The sequence below is a fragment of the Panthera leo genome, chromosome E3 (assembly GCF_018350215.1).
Source record: "Panthera leo isolate Ple1 chromosome E3, P.leo_Ple1_pat1.1, whole genome shotgun sequence".
Taxonomy (NCBI): Eukaryota; Metazoa; Chordata; class Mammalia; order Carnivora; family Felidae; genus Panthera; species Panthera leo.
Genome location: NC_056694.1, coordinates 9,568,726 through 9,588,011, shown reverse-complemented (window position 1 = coordinate 9,588,011; position 19,286 = coordinate 9,568,726). Strand labels below are relative to the sequence as shown.

The 19,286-nt window shown below is 48.0% G+C and overlaps 1 protein-coding gene across 1 annotated transcript in view; it reads right to left on the bottom strand.

Annotated features, from left to right (window-relative positions):
- HIP1 (huntingtin interacting protein 1) overlaps positions 1 to 19,286 on the bottom strand; it is a 145,940-nt gene that overhangs the window by 31,191 nt on the left and 95,463 nt on the right. The window contains exons 2-6 of the mRNA XM_042922753.1: positions 13,797 to 13,860; positions 11,039 to 11,181; positions 10,748 to 10,804; positions 2,781 to 2,861; positions 431 to 507 (exon numbers count right to left, since the gene is read on the bottom strand). Coding sequence (XP_042778687.1) covers positions 431 to 507; positions 2,781 to 2,861; positions 10,748 to 10,804; positions 11,039 to 11,181; positions 13,797 to 13,860 — 422 coding nt within the window. The remainder of the gene's footprint in view (positions 1 to 430; positions 508 to 2,780; positions 2,862 to 10,747; positions 10,805 to 11,038; positions 11,182 to 13,796; positions 13,861 to 19,286) is intronic.

The window sequence follows — 19,286 nt, the reverse complement described above, 5'->3', positions numbered from 1 at the left end:
GCTTCCCTCCCCACGCTCTGTGTTTCTGTCTCTGTCCCCGGTGCACATGTGCATGCCTGCCTGCATGCATACATGAGCATATGCACACACGCACAGACACACAGACACACACAGACCCACACACTAGCTCCAATCCCTAGCCCCGCCTACACGGGTCTTAAGGCCATCTGAAGATCAAACAGGGTGAATTCCACAGTGACAGTGGCAGAGGGGAAGGGCAGGTACCACGCTGGGGTGGGAGGGCAGAAGGGGACACTGAGAAGTGAACCCTGGACAGCCTGGAAGGGTTCTGGATGGGGCACCGGCACTAAGTCGCCCCACCCCAGCCACTGTCCCTGCCGTCAGGCCCTGTGTGACCCCAGCCAGAAGTGGCAACATTGACAAGAGCTTCCTTGCCCGTTGGGTCCACCGCACGAGGACGTCCACTCACAAGTTGTTAACGTCGCTCTCTCCAGCCTCGTCCAGCTGCCGGTCGCTCATCTGAAGGTTGCCAGGGAACCTGGGATTCTGGCAAGGCAGGCAGAGGAATGAAGTCAGGACAGAGCACCTCAACTAAGCCGACACCAGGCAAACTGTCTACACTGAGTTCGGGGAGCAGCAGGCTTGATTCTGTTCGTGCAACACCGACATCCTTCCTGGGGGTTGTCAGGGCACACAACCTCACGTACACACAGACCCCTTGACCAGCTCACGTCAAAGGACATCCACTGCCCATCATCACAGGTAAAGGCTCCACCCCTCTCTGGGAGCCAGGACAGGGCTCCGTCCTAACAATTTGGGTCCTGGGACCCTCTTCTAAAGATGCTCTCTGGTGCCGCAGTGAGAGCCAGCGGGACAGCGGTCGGACCTCAACCAACCACGAAGCGCAGACAGTGCTGCATTCGCGCACCGCCAGTACATTCTGAGTCCTACCCATGCTTCCCTCTGTCCTTCCGCCACTTTCTGAAGCTGCCCTTGGGAGTTTGGGGGTTGGTGGGGAGGGGATATTAGCTTTAGGGAAACATAATGAGTAAAACAAACTTGAAGGTAGGAAAACATTACATCATGCACCCCCAAAGTCAGGAAAAATTATTACGTATCAGCAATCTTGTCAAATATCCGTATCATTATCTCTTCCCCAGTGTGGCAAAGGGAAAGGTGTAGATGGGCACAGACAGATGGGTGGTTGCTCCGTCAAGGGGGTCTCAATTCCACAGGGAGACAGAGATCCTCCACTCAGGCACCTCCTGGCTGTCCACTGACCCTCTGCCCGGCTGTCCCCTGCTGCCCCCACGCTCACCGCTCCTGTGTCTCCATCTCAGAGCTGGCTGGTTCCTTGAGCGCCCCCTTCTGGCCATGTTTACTTCCTCGCTCGGGCTGGACATTACAGAGACCTGGTCCCCTGGTCCCCTGCCTTTCTTGCTGCCTGTCCTTCCACCACACTGCTGTCAAAACCTGGTGAACCTGGATCTTTGTGCTGAGGACCAGCTGCCAATGTCCCTGGAGAGGGACTCAGAGCTGGAGTCACCCTTTAATCATGTTCTCCAGCCTTGGAGCCCCTTCACAGTCCTTGCTCCTGGCCCAGACGGGCTCCCTAATCCATCAATGACTGTCCTGACCTCAAACAGTCCCGCTCTCAAACCCGGTGCCCATGCCATCACCCTCCTCACGTGCCTTCCTCCTGACATCACTGGAACTCCCTGTGCATCCTTCTTCTCACTCCCTTCCCTGTTTTGAATGTACCAGCTGACCTTCTGTTTCTCCAGCTTCAAAAGAGGAGGGGCCAGCTCTTTCCTGACTCAGGATCAGCCCTCCTTGTGTGCTATTCGATCCGATATAGGTTCTGGTTGATTCTGTCACTCATCCAAGCAGTCCTGATTGAGCGCCTGTTCTGGGCTAGACGCTGGACAGCACATAGGACACAAGGAGACACGCGCTCCTGTCCTCTGTCCTCCTGAAACCCTCAGTCCAGAGCACCTGTGGCCTCACTCTGTCTCCCTGGGCTCCTGTGCATCTTCCTATTGCCCAGGTCCTTCCCACAGGCCCCACATCTCCCTAGCTGTTGCCCCCCACCCCTCCTGCCAGTCTTCAGAGAGTCCCTGCCGCTCTTGCCTGTCCCAGGGACCACCGTCTCGATCAGGCTCTGACCATCTTCCACTCTGAGTGAGATGGTCTCACCGAGCTGCCCAGCCACCCCCCACCCCTGCCACCCTGCACCTGACTGTTCCTCATACTAATGTGATCTGTGGCTCCTTCCATAGGCTCAAGTGACCGCTGTGCACTGTTACAGGGTGCTGCAGGTAAGAAGCCTCCTCCCTCTGACTGATCGGTGCACTCCTGACCGGCCGACCCTTCCTATGTATCCTTATGTGCCACTTGGTACCGAGCACAACGGTTTTACCTGCATCGGGCGCATAAGAAATACTGTCTAACGCCATACGTGGACAGAAAGAAGGTTCTGTGTGGAAACTCACTATATAAAATGGAGGGATCGTTTTTAGAAACAGTCGAGGCGGTGCTTTCTGAAACACCTTCCTAAGGCAACCCAGGGCACCGGGTTCCTCTCCAGAAGGGGCAGGAGACGTGGGCCAAACGCCCGGTTCCGTGTCCCATCCCGGGGGCCTGACTGCAGCTGTCGTGTGAAATCTCTTTCTCTCACTGGATATGGTACAAACACTCCCTGAGGGTCCCTGGGCTGCCTTATTCCCCTAAAGACCTGACAGGCTCAGGGAGGTGCCAGGGGACCATAGGGGAGGAGCTGGGGGAGCCGGGGGCGGTGGCAGAATTGTCCGCAGACTCACTTTGGTGTGATATTCCATCTTTGTTCTTAGCAGTCTGAGGTAGGTGCTGCACAGCCGTCCATAGCCCTCACTCAGGTGGCCCTTTCCAGAAAAGAAAAGAAAGCAAGGGTCACCACTAACAACACCTGGGTGAGAGACTGATGGCCGGGACTTCTATAAACAATACATAGATTTTTTTTTTTTTCTCAATTCTGGAAAACAACAAATGGCCATTGTGGAAAATTTGGAACACACAGACAAGTACAGATACACACACATCAGCCTTCATCTAGACAGAAGATACAATCATGGCTAACATTCTGGGGCACAAAGTGTTATTTGATCTAATTTTTTCAATTTAAATAGACCTATTTTAAAATGGATATTCTTTATTTTTAATTTTTTTAATGTTTACTTTTGAGGGGGGGAGAGACAGAGAGAGAGAGAGAGACAGAGAGAGAGAGAGAGACAGAGAGAGAGAGAGGGAGGGAGACACAGAATCCAAAGCAGGCTCCAGGCTCCCAGCTGTCAGCACCGAGCCTGACGCAGGGCTTGAACCCACAGACTGGGAGGTCATGACCTGAGCCAAAGTCAGACGCATAACTGACTGAGCCACCCAGGAGCCCCTAGACATTTTTTTTTTAAGTTTTATGTATTTAAGTAATTTCTGCACTCAACACATGGCTTGAACTCATGACCCCGAGATCAAGAGTCATATGCTGTACTGTCTGACCCAGCCAGGTGCCCCTAAATAGACATTATGTTTTTTTTAGAGCTGTTTTAGGTTCCCAGCAAAATTAGGCCAAAAGTACAGGGCTCTCCTATATACCCCCTGTTCCCACACATACATAGCCTCCCCCATTGTTAACATCCGCACAAGAGAGGACATTTGTTCCAACCGATGAACCTATACTGACTCATCATTATTATCCAAAGTGAAATTTGCATTAGGATTCACTCTTGGTGTGATACATTCTATGTTTTGACAAATGCACAATGTCCTGTACCTGCCAATTACAGTATCATGCACAATAGTTTCACTGCCCTAAAAATCCTCTGCGTCCTACCTTTATTTTAAAATTAAAAATGGGAGGCACCTGGCGGCCCAGTTGGTTGAGCATCCAGACTCTTGATTTCAGCTCAAGTCATGATCCCGGGGTCATGGGACCAAGCCCTGCATCAGGCTCCTAGTCCTGCGTCAGACTCCACACTGAGCAAGGAGCCTGCTTGGGATTCTCTCTCTCTCTCTCTCTCTCTCTCTCAGCCCCTCTCCCTTTCTCACTCTCTCTAAAATTAAATAAAAAAAATTAAAAAATGGAACCCATTTTTTAACTTAATATACTTCTTTTTCTCTATCTTCTCACATTTTCTCCTGTACCATTATTTTCAGTGATATTATTATCCGTGTGTAATGTAATTTATCGAACGAACTCCCTAGTGTTGTATGTTTTAGTTGTAGGCAAGTTTTTCTGTTATAAGCTCTATTTCAACGAACATTCTTACGGTATCATCTTGTGTACACACAGGAGAACTTCCTTTGCATGAATTCTAGACAAGGCTTCAGATTTAAGAATTTAAAGTCTCCCACCCTTAGTAATCACAGTCTGGCTACAAGCCATTTCCTTCCTTCTGTCTCTCTCTCTCTAACTGCAGGAGAGGAAACACCTCCTCCAGATGGACTCCAGCAAACTAAGAGAGGCTAGAACATTCCGCATGGAGGGGGGATTGAAATGGGATGGATCCTGGCTGGGGACGAATAAGCATTCCCATGGAGGCTGCCCATGCGGTCGTGTCCTGGGTGTCTGGGAAGAAGCTGGAATTAGCAGGGTGATGCCTGGAACTCCCAGTTATACCCAAAGGAGGAAGGACATGGTGGCACAAAGAACTCTCTTTTTTTAATGTTTTATTTTCTTTTGAGAGAGAGAGAGGGAGAAAGAGAGAGAAAAGGGGAGGGGCAGAGAAAGAGGGAGACAGAGGATGCAAAGCGGGCTCCGTGCTGATGGCAGAGAAGCCAATGCGGGGCCCTAACTTACGAACTGTGAGATCGTGACCTGAGCCAAAATTGGAAGCTTAACCGACTAAGCCACCCAGGCGCCCTGGCACAAAGGACCCTTGAGCTGAATAGTTGTAGTTCTCACTTGAGGTCTGACTTCTACATTTTCTTCTGGGTGCATCTATATCCTCTAAGGTAGAGGAACCCCACTGAAACATGCCTCAAAGGGCACCAAAGGGAGTTGGGTCATCAGAGGAAGTTAAAGATATCAATGCCAGAGATGACAGTATTTCCTAATGTATTCATTTCTATGAAGAATCATATTTTATGAGTTGCACATTATACTTGTTCATCATGGAAAAATTAGAAAGTAGCAGAAAGACAAAGTGAAACTATGCTCATCATCAAAGGCGACTGTATTTCATATGAAAACGCACCAGGATCAAAAACCAAAATATGAATGGATCATAGACGTCAATGTAAAATGTAAAACTATAAAAAACCCTAGGAGGTAACACAGATGACCTTGGGTATGGCAAAGACTTTTTATTTTATTTTATTTTATTTTAGTTTAGTTTAGTTTAGTTTAGTTTATTTATTGAGAGAGAGAGAGAGAGAGAGAGAGAGAGAGAGACTGGGCCAGGGGTGGGGCGGCAGAGAGAGAGGGAAAGAGAGAATCCCAAGCAGGTTCTACACCATCAGTGCAGAGCCCGATGAGGGGCTCAAAGTCACACACTGTGCAATCATGATCTGAGCCAAAACCAAGAGTCAGACACTTAACCAACTGAGTCACCCAGGTGCCCCAGCAATGACTTTTTAGCTAGAACACCAACATCATGACCCATGAAAGAAATATCTGACAAGCTAGACTTTATTAAAATTAAAAAAAGTCTGCAAAAATCACCGTTAACAGAACGAGAACCCACAGAGTGTAACGTAGCTGATAAAGGACTGTTATCCAGATTATATAACATTCTCTTAAAACTCAACAATAAAAATTGGGGCACCTGGGTGGCTCAGTCGGTTAAGCATCTGACTTCAGCTCACATCATGATCTCACAGTTCGTGAGTTCGAGCCCCGCTTTGGGCTCTCTAGTTGACAGCTCGGAGCCTGGAGCCTGCTTTGGATTCTGTGTCTCCTGCTCTCTCTACCCCTCCCCAGCTTGTGTTCTGTCTCTCTCTCTCTGTCTCTCTCTGTCTCTCTCTCTCTCTCAAAAATAAATAAACATTAAAAAAAATTAAAAGAAAAAGTCAACGATAAAAAGACAAACAACCTGCTTAAAAAAATCACCAAAGACCTTAACCAACACCTCACCACAAAGAAGACCGCAAATAAACATGTGAAGAGACGTTCCCCGTTGTGTGTCACCAGGAAATGCAAATTAAAACAACACTGAAATAGGAGTACACACTTACAAGAATGGCCGAAATCCAGAACACTGATAACACCAAGTTCCAGTGAGGAGATAGGGAACAATGGGAGCTCTCATTCATTGCTGGTGGGAATTCAGAAGCATACAGCCACTTTTGAAGATGGTGTGGCAGTTTCTCATAAAAGTAAACATACTCTTACCACAAAATACAGCAATGGCGCTCCTTGGTTTTTGCCCAAAGGAGATGAAGACTTAGTCCAGACAAAATCTGCATGTGGATGTTTAGAGCAGCTTTATTTATAACTGCCAAAACTTGGAAGCAACCAGGACGCCCCTTAGTTGGTGAATGGATAAACCGTGGTCCCCTCAGACAATGGGGTATTACTGAGCACTAAAAATGAAATGAGCTATCAAGCTATGAAAAGACATGGAGGAACCTCAACTGCATGTTACTAAGAGGAAGAAGCCAGTCTGAAAAGGCTACACACCAAAGGATTCCAACTACAGGACACTCTGGAAAAGGCAAAATTGTGGAGTCAGTAAAAAGACCAGTGGTTGGCAGGGGCTGCAGGAGATGGGCAGGGATGCACGGGTGGAGCACAGAGGATTTTTAAGTCAGTGAAACTCATCTGTACGATACCACAGTGATGGATGTGTGTCATGATACATCTGTCCGAAGCCACAGAATAGACAACACCACAACCCCACAAGTGAACAATAATGTAGACTACGGACTTTGGGCGATTAGGATGTATCAGTGAAGGTTCATCACTTGTAAGAAATGTACCACGCTGGTAGGGGATGCTGATAACAGAGGAGGCTACATTTAGGGGTGGGGGTATATGGGAAATTGCCGTACTTTCTGCTCAACTTTGCTGTGAACCTAATAAAACTTGCTTTAAAAGAAACTAAGGTCTTAATTGGAAAAAAAAAAAAGAGTGAAAAGGTTTCTAATACCTAGAAACTCTCAGTCAAATGGAAGAGAAAACTACATAGGAGGACAGGCCTAAAGGAATGCCAGTTTGGATAATGAGTCAGATTACGTTGGGCTGACTTTCCCATCGAAAATTACGAAAATATTGGGAAAAATATTTAAAACTTCTCTTTGAAGGCATTAATGAACTAATGAGAGGGTAAGGAATCTTCAGACCAGGGACCAAGTCCTTACAGCTACTAGGAGAAAATATGGAATACTGGGGTGATGGAGTTGGCAGGGACAGGGGTTTTGCCTCACCAGGTGAACTGAACTTGGTTTTCTGAGCCTCAGGGGCCAGGTGTGAACTTAGCCCTGCTGAAGTTGAAGAGTCTGGGGGAAGAGCCAAAGACTGCCTTCCTGGTGTAGGAGAACTAAAGGTGAACTGGACATAACACAGATCCCAGCACTCCTGCACCAAAAAAGTCCTCCCTGAGGCCCTTGAACCACTGTTGTGATCAGAAGGAGGGAAAAACAACTCCTTGGAAATGGACCCAAAGGAGCCAGAGCTCAAGGGAATCTTCCTGGAATTCACAAAACCTTAAGCTGAGGATTTAACTTAGAGTGATCTTAATGGAGGCAAATGCCCATTCTCTCTGGAGGAACCTGCCTTCATTATAGACTTCAAAGAGTTCCCACAAATAAGATTCCTAGGAAAATGAGCACCTCACAGTAAAAAATAACTAAGCACAAAAAGAAACTCCATAGCACGAACAGCATTCATCAAAAACAATGGACAGCAGAAACATATCTCAAAGGTCTCTAGATAATGGAAGTATAAGAAGTGATACATGAAATCACCCTTTAATTTGTTTAAATAAGTCAGAGTCTGCTTCAAAATACATGCAGGGCACAAGAAATCATAAAAAATGACAAGCAGATTTGGAGGGAAAAAAAGAACTCCAAGAAATGAAAGCTAGACTAAAATTATAATTATATAATGAAAAGGTTTAACAGATGAGATCCAGCTGAAAGGGGGACAAATAAAATGAAAGTTAGATCTACTGAGGTTATCCAGAATATAGTAAAGGGATAAGCAGGCAGAAAACAATGAAACACAAGTCTAAAGACATTGGTGGTGGTGGTAGTGGTGGGTGCCTGGCTGGCTCTGTTGATAGAGCATGTGACTCTTGATCTTGGGGTCATGAGTTTAAGCCCCACATAGGGAGTAGAGCTTACTCAAAAAAAAAAAAAAAAAAAAAAAGATACTGGGGGGATAGAATGAGAAAGACAGATATAACCAAAGTCTCAGAGGAAAAGACAGAACAGAGGAAAGACAATAGTTGAAGAGACAAAGAGAATTTTTCATAACTGAAAAGAGATACTAACCTAGAGATTTAAGAAGTCTAAGGAATCCACAATAAATTTGCACCTATACATGGTAAGATCTTAAAAATGGCCAGAGGAAATGCAGATTTGCTTCAAAGAAGGGACAATGAGTCTGACAGCCGACTTCCTGAAAATGATGGAAGCCAGAAGTCAGTGGAAGGGTATCTTGAATAATATTGTCCATGTGCTGAGGAAAACTGTCACCCCAGAATCCTAAACCCAGACAAAGTATATTCCATGTAGGAGGGTGAAATAAAGACATTCCCAAACAAGTGAAATCGGTTATCTGCCACCATGAGATTCTCACTAAAGGAAGTTCTAAAGAAAATAATTCAGGCAGAAAAAAAAGTAATCCTGGATGTTATATTTAAAGATTTAAAGTTAGATTCCACTGAGATCTAAAGAAACAAAGAGGACTGAATAAAACAATTAAAACAAAAGATCTTATAGAGTCTAAAAAGAAAAACAAAACCAAAATTAAAATACATAACAACAATAACCTACAAGCTTATAGGGAGGGCATGGAGGGAAAATATTCTAAGGTTTTTGTGTTAATAGGAAACAGATAAAGACAGGAATTTTAGCTCTTGATAAGCTAAATGTGTATTTTGTAATTATTGGAAAACATACCAAAAAAATAAAAAATAAAAGGAGAGTTTAAAAAAAATCTCCTAACTAGTAATGAGGGAAAAATGGAATGAGAAAAAAAAATACCCAATCAATCCAAAGAAGACAAGAAACGAAGAGAAAGAGAAACATAACACAAGGGGAAAATAGCACAAACTAAGATGGAAGATATAAATCTAAAAATATCATGCATTATAATAAATGTAAATGGAGTAAATGTACAGTTAAAAGACAAAGACTGCTATCTTGAAGAAAAGCAACAACAAAAATCCAATGAAATGCTATTTATAAGGGACTTTTCTAAGACATAGAATATAGAAAAGTCAAAAGTTTTATTTTTTTATTTTTATTTTTAAAAAAATTTTTTTAAACGTTTATTTATTTTTGAGACAGACAGAGACAGAGCATGAACGGGGGAGGGTCAGAGAGAGAGGGAGACACAGAATCCGAAACAGGCTCCAGGCTCCGAGCTGTCAGCACAGAGCCCGACGCGGGGCTCGAACTCACGGACCATGAGATCGTGACCCGAGCCGAAGTCGGACGCTTAGCCGACTGAGCCACCCAGGCGCCCCTAGAAAAGTCAAAAGTTTTAAAAGGAAGGAAAAAGGCACACCAGGCAAATTCTAACAGAAAAGACCTAAGCTTTCCGTGTTTAGAGATATAATAATAGAAAGCTCTCCACTATGCACTTGGGAGATCTGGGGACAACTCTCAGCTTTTTTTTTTTAAGTTTACTTATTTATTTTGAGAGAGAGAGCGCGAGAGAGCGCGAGAGAGCGCGAGAGCGCGCACACGTGCACAAGTAGGAGAGAGGCAGAGGGAGAGGGAGAATCCCAAGCAGGCTCCGCATTGTCAGTGCAGAGCCTGATGAAGGGCTTGAACTCACAAACTGTGAGATCATGACCTGATCTGAAATCAAGAGTCAACTGAGTCACCTAGGTGCCCCCTCAGCTTTATTCAGACTACCTAGCCTGTTATGTAGGAAGAGCTGCTTCCCTCTCTGGGCCTGTATTCTTGTCAGCAATGGGTGCACTGGATGACATAACATTCTGTGAGTGCAGACAGATACAGGTAAGAATTTGAAGGAAAGGGCTGGAGTTCTCAACCAGTGGGGGCAAGGAGACATATCAGAATCAACCCGGGAGAGGCTTCAAAATGCAGATTACACCCCATCTACGCACATACTCCTCGGACAACAGAATCTAGAGGGATTCTGGTGTGTGTATAAAAACCTTCTTTTTCAATTGATGCTGATAACACCACCTACCTCCTCCTTCATCCTAAGGCACTGAGAATCCCTAGACAGGAAAGAAAGAGCCCTGGCATTAAGAATTGGGAATGCTGGTTCTCAATGTACTGCGACCTGCACGGGGCCATCAGAAGGAAAGACACAGAACGGTGGCAGTCACTGCTGAGGGATCCCAGTGCCTGGAGCACATTCTGATGTAAGCTTCCATTGGCAGGAGAAGCTCTCAGGCCCTAGAACTTCCCTACGGCTACCAGGGCCCCCGAGTAAGACTATGGATATCGTGGTACTGTTTGGGGGCCATCTTTGACCCCTCTGTGATGCTCATGAGAGAAATTCTAAGCAAGTTGAAAGAGATAAATTCATTGCGGTCCATGGTCCTTGTTCTATGGCCTCTGGGGAGGGGTAAGAAGGTGCAGGTGGCCCCGGCTGCATCTCCAAACTCACCCACATCCTGCTCATGTCACTCAGTTCATTTTTGTATCTCAGAGAGTCCTTCAGGACCTGGAGAGGGAAGGGATCCGCCGATGAGAGACGAGAAGGCAAGGAGACAGAGGATGGTAGAAGATGGGGCTGGGGCAGGCAGGGAGGCTGACCAGACAGACAAGCCCTCCTCTCACCAGTAACCAAAAGGCCCTCAGGGCGGGAGTGGCCAGCGGCCCCTGTGCCCCAGGCGATCCCACTTTCCCCGCATGGGCCCCGGGCTCCCTGGTCACCCCTGCAGCCCCAGGAACTCACGTTTGGGTGTCCATCTCGGAGGAGTTTGTGAAACACGTGGCAGAACTTCCAGCAGAGGACAGCGTTGCTAGAGAGGGGCAGCCGGTTGACAACAGACCAAAAGGTCTGTGCCCCTTTCTCATGGTGGGTGCCCAGGATGCACGGTGAGGGAGGGTCATGGAAAACAAAGGCACGGGCCCTGCCTCGGGCAGCCAATCCCTGGGGTGGAGGCTGCAACAGGCCACTAGCAACCTATCGTCATACGACACTGTTACAATACCATTGACCACATTGGAAGCCTGTCCCCCAAAACCTAAAATGACTCGTACACCCCACCGCTTCTGCAAAGCTGCCTGGCCTCAACCAGGGATGCATTAATCTCCCAATACTCTGAATTCTCTGTATGTGGAATTCGTGAGCCCCTTTGGGCTCAGTAGGGGATGTCCACACTTCCTTCGTAATTGTTCGTTTAAATAGGCCTCACACACCCAATTCCTAGGCACCATCAACCCCCAAGTGCAGGTCTTTCCCCAGAACTACAGGCTTCTTTGTCAAAGCTTAGGTAAGAAGCAAGGTGCCAAGCAGGCCAGAAAAACTTGCCTCGGGTCAGGGAACTTCATGACTCATCCAGAACACATGTTGTTTTGCTTCTGAGCTGGAAGGTATCATAAAGTTCCTTCCCCAGACTGAAATTTACATTTCGAGAGGGGATGAGCTTGAACACAGACTTCTGGGTCTAAGAAGCTGAAGTCAGCTTTTGGTCTTAGAGTGATTTCTGCAATGACTACAGTCTCCCCTCAAGTACAGCCCCCTCGGGCTAGACAGAAGCCAAGAGGAGCGGTAGATAGCTCCCAACCCCTCTGCAGAGAGCTAGCCAGCCACCCTGACTTTGAAAGAGGCAAGGAGACCTTTCTGTCCTTTGATTTCATAAGCATTTTAATGCACCCATTGCGTGTCAGGCACTATAAAAGGCACTCAGGGATATAAAAAAAAGTTAAGACTCAGTCGCCAGCCCTCTAGGAGCGGATGCCGCGGTGGGGGCGGGCGCAGTTAGGCACCTAAGGATAAATGGTTGTCTGAACAGCATTTCTGACGTCAGACTTCCAAATGCTTATCCAATTGTTACTGAGGGTGGCTGACAGTCTTTTAAAAAAAAATCAATAAAGAATAAAGGTTGTGTGATATCTTTAGGCTTGAAAACCCTACCCTATGGAATTACCCTTTCAATGTTTATCCACCTCTTAATGGTGAAGCAGAGAGACTCACAGAATATTACAGCTGGAACATTAGACGTTTCAAATCTTCTTTGGCCCAGGTCTTTCATGTGACAGACAAGGGGACGAAGACTCTTGGAGGCCCCCCCGCTGGACCCATTCGAGGCTCCAGGGCAAGCCAGACTGCTGTAGAGGAGGGATTCCAGAATCTCCTGGTGTCCCTTCCATCACCCCAGGCAGCCTTCCTGAGAGGGTGTGATATGGCCCCGCCAGTCCCCCATCTGGAGCACACTAGTCTCTGAAAACTGTCTCTCTCTTTATTTCCTGTCTCATTCGGACTGATCAGTATTTTTGGCAGGGCGGGGCCAGCAGTTGGGCCACTTATAATGAAGGCTTTTCTCGACTCAGTAGAGAAAGGGGACTGTGCCTTTGTGGGGATAAAAGGGCGAGGTCTGCAAGGTCTCCCTAGGCTCACTGTTGAGCCAGGCTTCTGGGGTGCCTGGGCAAAGTTCTAGAGCCCCCATCCTGCAGCTAAACCCTAAATCCAACCAAAGTATCTTCCTGCCAAACACAAGCTGCGTTTCCACCAGTAGGAGCAGCACGTGCTTTTAGCAACACTTCCCACGGGCTTGACAGGTGTGGGGCATCGCACCGGCAGTCCGGGGCTTCTTCCGCCACCTTAAGGGGCTGAGGTGGGACGGCTTCAAGATGAGCGGTTTTGAGCTGACTGGCTGTGTCCCTGCCACCACGATGAGCCCAGGCAAGGAGGAGCTGTCCGTCCCAGGCCGAAGCCCAGCCTCCACTCGCCCCGAGCTGCACACACCAGCAGCCTCTCCTTTGGCCTTTGAGGATCAGCCCTCCAGCTCTTGGTCTCTATACCTCAAGGGCAGATCCCAAGGGACCCATCAGCCAGGATGCTGCCTGCGCTTCTCTCCGAAGACACGACCCATGATGGTAGTGGCCCAGGTCCAAACTTGGCGTGGGGGCCAGGAGGTGCGATTGGTGAGAACCTCCAAGCCACCAGCTCCCTAAGCCACCTTGGGGTCCTGGTCTTCTTCACCCCTGCTGCCTTTGGGGGTGAACTGGCCCACACAGGTGGATCTTATTTCCCTGGTGGAGCCCCTGCGCTTTCGTAAGGCCAACCATTGCAGCCGAGACCTTTTGCTTGGGTTTCATGATCAGAGAAGGGGAGACGATCATGTTCCCAAGGGGGTGGTCAGTGTGGCCCTATGGGCCAAGTGCAGGGCCTGAAGTGCTTTGAGGACACAGGTGAAAAGTCACTCCTGTGGCCCGAGAAAATCTCTCAAAGGAAAGTAATGTCAAGGGACTTGGCAGTTCTGAGGAGCTCAAGTCCTAGGCCGGGCGGGGTCCTTGGGTCCCTTCATGATGAGCTGTGGTCTCGAAGGCCAGCTGCTGCCAACCGAGCTTCTCAAACCCTGCAGGAGGCCTGGCCGATGTGGGGGTTCCCCTTCCTGCAGCTGAGCAAGGATGCCTCGCCCTGACCTCAGTCCCCACAACTTGACCCTCCTTGGGGTCAGTCTTCCAAACAACATCCAAAAGGATATTTCTGGCGTGTTTCTCCTTTACAGCCACTTCCTGCGTATTAATGGCCTTATTGATGCTGACAGTCTGAAAAACAAGAGGGAGGGGGAGGGGAAAGGAGGCTGAGATGAATAAGCTTCTAGAGTGTCTGAGACCCTCCCAGGCGCCCCACCCCTTTCTCTCCCTCCAGTGACTCCTCCCCAGTGCTCTGAGGACCCCTCCGGGACCAGGGTCCGGGTCGGAGGAGGTGGGGCTGTGGGGGGCAGAGGTGGGCAACGCTCCCAGGCCAGCTGGCCCAGGCTGTCCTAAGGCAGCGGGCTTTGCTGCCTGGCATTGGCTGTGCCCAGCTGCTGTGCCCGCCTGCCACTCATTCACTCGATACAACAGCGTGGCAATTAAAGCCTGCACAAAGGGATGCTTTTCATCCCCCAGGGAAACATTATTTCTCCGGGAGCAGGAGGAAGAGGCACTGAGCTCAGGGAGCGGCTGCGGCCCAAAGGCCACCCAGCCGCCCCTCTCTCACCACGAGAGCCTTCCACGGAGGCTTCCCTAGCCAGCCCAGGTCTGCGGCGGGGTCACTGGAACTCCTTGTTTTCCCACTCCTGGGCATCTTCCAACCCTAACCAAATTCCCTTTTATTTCCTTACTTACAAGGCATTAACAATACCCACTCCTTTCCAGTTGTGTTAAAAATCGTAACTCCCTTTGGAATTTAGCAAATCGTGTGTACCTATGGATACAACTTACGGAAAGACGAAATGGGATCCTATCATGGAGGCTGCTTAAGTACAGTTTTTCTCCTTTTTCTGTTTGGCTGTGCTTTTCCATAGTTGGCATTTGACCCTAAGTCACGTTAACATGTTATGCATCACACACACACACACACACACACACACACAACCCTCCCTACCAAAGGGGTTAATTCTGCCACTGTTCTATAGAAATGCGATCACCAAGCACAGACTTTTCAACATCCTCCTTTTCTCACTTGAAAACATCTTATGAAAAATTCTCCAAGCGGCATGGTAAAATTCTAGCTCATTCTTTAAAGAGACAGTATAATATTTCATGGTGTGGGTGGGCATGATTTATACAAGCATTCCAGTGCTGGCAGGCCATCAAAAAACTTTTTTAACCACTGTAAACCATTTTAGTAAGCATGCTTATACATATTGATGCCTTCATTCCCAATGGGTAGATTTCCAGGAGTGGGATACACTGGGTCAAAGTGTTGTGATTTTTTTTTAAATCTGCCATTATGGAAAGATCCAAACATAGACAAACATGGCCCACACAGCCCCCAGTGTCAACCCTTATGAACTTGCAGCCAAATCCACTTCCTTATGGACCAGGGGTCACAAACATTTTCTGTAAGGGCCAGTTAGTGGGTATTTTAGGCTTTGTGGGCCACATGGCTCTCTGCTGAAAGTCCTCAATTTTGCAAAAGTTGGAGCACGAGAGGAGCCTCAGAGATACTAAACAAATACATAACCAAATGAGTGTGGCTGCGTTCCAAATAAAACTTTATGCACAAAAACCAGGCAGTGGTGGGGATTCGGCCAGTGCCTGTTAAGTATGCTGACCCTTGCTTTCTCCTGTCAGCCTCTGACGCCCTTGCTCTCTGGATTATCTGAAGTAAAATCCCAGAGGTTCAGGATGAACCTCTTACAGAAAAAAAAAAAAGAACAATTTAAAAATTAAACCGGGGCACCTGGGTGGCTCAGTCGGTTGAGCATCCGACTTGGGCTCAGGTCATGATCTCACAGCTCGTGAGTTCGAGCCCTGCCGCGGGCTCTGTGCTGACAGCTCAGAGTCTGGAGCCTGCTTTGGACTCTGTGTCTCATTCTCTCTCTCTGCCCCTCCTCCGCTTGTGCTCTGTCTCTCTCTGTGTCTCAAGAATAAATAAATGTAAAAATTTAAAAAAAAAATTAAAATTAAACCATAATACTATTATCACACCTAAACTTTTAAGGATGGGGGCGCTTGGGTGGCTCAGTCGGTTGAGTGTCTGACTTTGGCTCAGGTCGTGGTCTTGCAGGGTTGTGAGTTCGAGCCCACACTGGGCTCTTTGCTGTCAGTGTGGAGCCCACTTCGGATCCTGTCTCCCTCTCGCTGTTCCTCCCCCCATCTCTCTCTCTCAAAAATAAATAAAAATTAAAAAAAAATTTAAGGATAATTCCTTAATATCATCAAATGGTTAGTTAGGTGTTCAGATTTCCCTGTTGTGTGAAAACAGGAAAACTTTCTTGCATTTCTTCTAATCAGGATCCAGATAAGCTTGCCATGTTGCATTCCGAAAAGACCCTAATGGTTCACGTTTCCATTGACAATGTACAAAAGCGTCCCCACCATCACCATTTTTGCTGGTCTTATGGGTATGGTGATGCTTCACTGTGACTGTATTTTGTATTTCACTGACTGCTAGTGAGTTCTGAGTATTTCCTTACATGTGCTCATGGTTGTCGACTGCCTTAGATAGTTTGTTTTTTAATTTTTTTAATGTTTATTTATTTTTGAGAGAGAGAGAGTGCAAGCGGGAGGGGAATAGAGAGAGAGGGAGGTACATAATCCAAAACAGACTCCAGGCTCTGAGCTGTCAGCACAGAGCCTGACGCGGGGCTAGAACTCACGAACCGAGAGATCATGACCTGAGCCAAAGTCAGATGCTCACCCAACTGAGCCAACCAGGCGGCTCGACTGTCTTACATAGTTAAGTATGCTCACCTCAACTTTGACCGCTTCTGCGTGTACTTAAGGTTTTTCCTGACCCTGGATTATACTGGTAGATTCCTACGTTCTCTTCTAAGTGTTTTAATTTTTTAAAAATTTTATTTATTTTGAGAGAATAAAAGCACAAACAGAGGAAGGGCAGAGAGAGTAGGAGAGAGAGAATCCCAAGCAGGCTCTGCACTGCCAGTGCGGAGCCCGATGCGGAGCTTGAACCCATGAACCGTGAGATCGTGACCTGAGCCGAAACCAAGAGTCAGACGCTTAACCGACTGAGCCACCCAGGCGCCCCCACAAATACGTCTTTAAACCGTACTGACCAAGTACCCAAGCTCACGGTCACTATGAGTCTTGCTTGCAACAATAAGAAAACCCAACACCTTACAATTCCCTTAAAATAACATATCATGAGTCTGGAACTACAGATCCTGTATGTGTTTGTGTGTTGGCTGCACGCCGCACATGTTCTGTGCTCTAAACATTGACAGGAGGCAGAAGCCCCTGGAAATCATGATACTGCTCCAGGGGGACACCGCTTAGAGGAAGAAGGTGGTGACCTGTCCCAGGTGCTGTAATTATCCCTGCAATTCACCTACTTCTCTCAGTTATGCCTCATTCGAACTCAGGGGCACCTATGACTGTTGCACAGGAAGGCCAAGCAGCTTGCCTGAGGTCATGCTATTCACTTCCAATCTTGGTCAGCTGGATCCCAGCCCTGAGCCATCGTGACAGCTCTGGACTGTGGAGGGGCTGTCTAGGTCAGGGTCACAGAGGACAGGCAACCAGAGCGCGTGCGGGCTGCGTGGCTGGAGGGCAGCACGGAGGCAGGGTGGGGACGGGGAGCCAGAGAGGGAGGCGGTGCTGGGTGCCGGTGGGGAAGCGGCAGGGGCGTGAAGGCCACAGGCAGAAGAGGACGGAACCTGGAGGTAGGGAGACGCAGGAGGAAGCTAGTGACAACAGAGAAATGAGGGAGTAAAGCCTCGGCCAAAATGACAGAAATTAAAATGCCAAGAGCCCAGTGGAAGGTGGGCTCTAAAAACAGGACTGGCCGATGGGAGCTCCCAGGTACAGGGGACACAGCAGGGGGAGCATCGAAGATGCTGCAGAGGAGGGCACCTTAGGGGTGAGAAACAGTCATTTTTAAAAGAAGGAGGACGTGAACCAGAAACAACAGTGGTTATAATCATCAAGTTACTAGCTAATGAGTTACAAGCTAATGAGTGTTTGCTCCCAGGCCCCGTGCTAATAATAAACATTTTGTGTTCATTATCTTATTAAAATCTCCTAATTCTATAGCCTCCAAGTAGGTGAGTATTAGTATTAACCGCCCCCATTTCACAGATGAGGAAACCACGGCCAAGTAGGTTGCCCAAGGCCACTCCAATGAGTGGAGTGAGAACCAGACTCTGAGACTCCGCTGAGAACCAGACTCTGCGATGTGGCTCTAGCTCAGCCCCTGAGTCACCATCCCCATAGCAGACATGGCCCTCCACATCAGGAACACAGAATCAGAATCCAAATGCTTTCCACAGTAACATTTCCCAATATGCAACCCAGTAGGTACAAAAGAGATTTCCTATATTTAGATCTAACTCTCCGGCACAGGGGAAGCAGGATTCAAATCAGCCCTTGTGAAATAAATTAGGTGTTTTATTTGGCTGCTAATTTACTGTAAGCGACACTATGATGTGATTGGTCAAAATGCAAATCTGAGCTCTGGCTGTATGAAAAGGAGTATAGTGTTCAGAATGAGGGAGGGGACGGTTCCAACTCTATGCAGGATCAACTCACACATAAAACACTACTCAGCGGCACCTGGGTGGCTCAGTCAGTTAAGTGTCTGACTCTTGATCTCAGCTCAGGTCACGAGCTCAGACTGGTGAGACTGAGCAGCCCATCAGGCTGTACGTTGACAATGCGGAGCCTGCTTGAGATTCTCTGTCTCCCTCTCTCTGTCCTTCCCCCACTCATAAGTGTGCACTCTCTCTCTCCCTCTTTCTCAAAAATAAATAAACTTTAAAAAAAAAAAAAAGGAAAGCGTGGAACAATTTCCACGTACACATATAGTTGCAGCCCCCAGTACGAGTCTAGGACACTGACCAAGGGCCCAGCCTGGCGCTGGGCTGCGGAATGAAGTTTCTGCCCAAACCAACAGCTCCCTGACCTCCGCAAGCCCTGCCTGCCCCTGTGGAGGCTGCCCCGGCCCCTTCACTTGCAGCTCACTGGAGTTTTCCATTACTGTGGCCCACATGCCCCAAGTTCCCTGACCAATGCTTCCCTAACATACAAGTGCCCCAGAGAGCCCGGCCCACGGCTGTAGGCAGGCCGCCCGGTTTCTGAGCCAGAGATTTATTGGGCTCGTTGGCAGGGCTGAGCCTCAGCATTCTGGGCTCGTAATGGCAGGCTGTGGGTCCTCGGGGGTCCTCGGAACGTCGGACACCAGGATGTTTCCAGGACAGAAGTTCCCAGCTACGACGACGACTTTCCTGTAGTTCTGTAAAATTTCATAACACACATGCTCTACTTCCTTCTACGTTCCAAATTCCGCCCGTCTTCCCAGGGCAGACCAAACTTTACCGTCCTTTAGACCGGCCAGGCCACTCTGGCCAATAAGTTCTTTCCAACCTTCTTCTTGAATTCCAATTTTTCTTAGAGTTTGACACTTGGCATGTTGTCTCACCTCCCCACCGAGATTAAACTCCCGAGGGCAAGGACCTGCCTTCTTCCCTCGAGGGCCCACAGCTGCTAAGGCAGGTGCAGAGTCTTAGTAAACCATCAAGTGATTA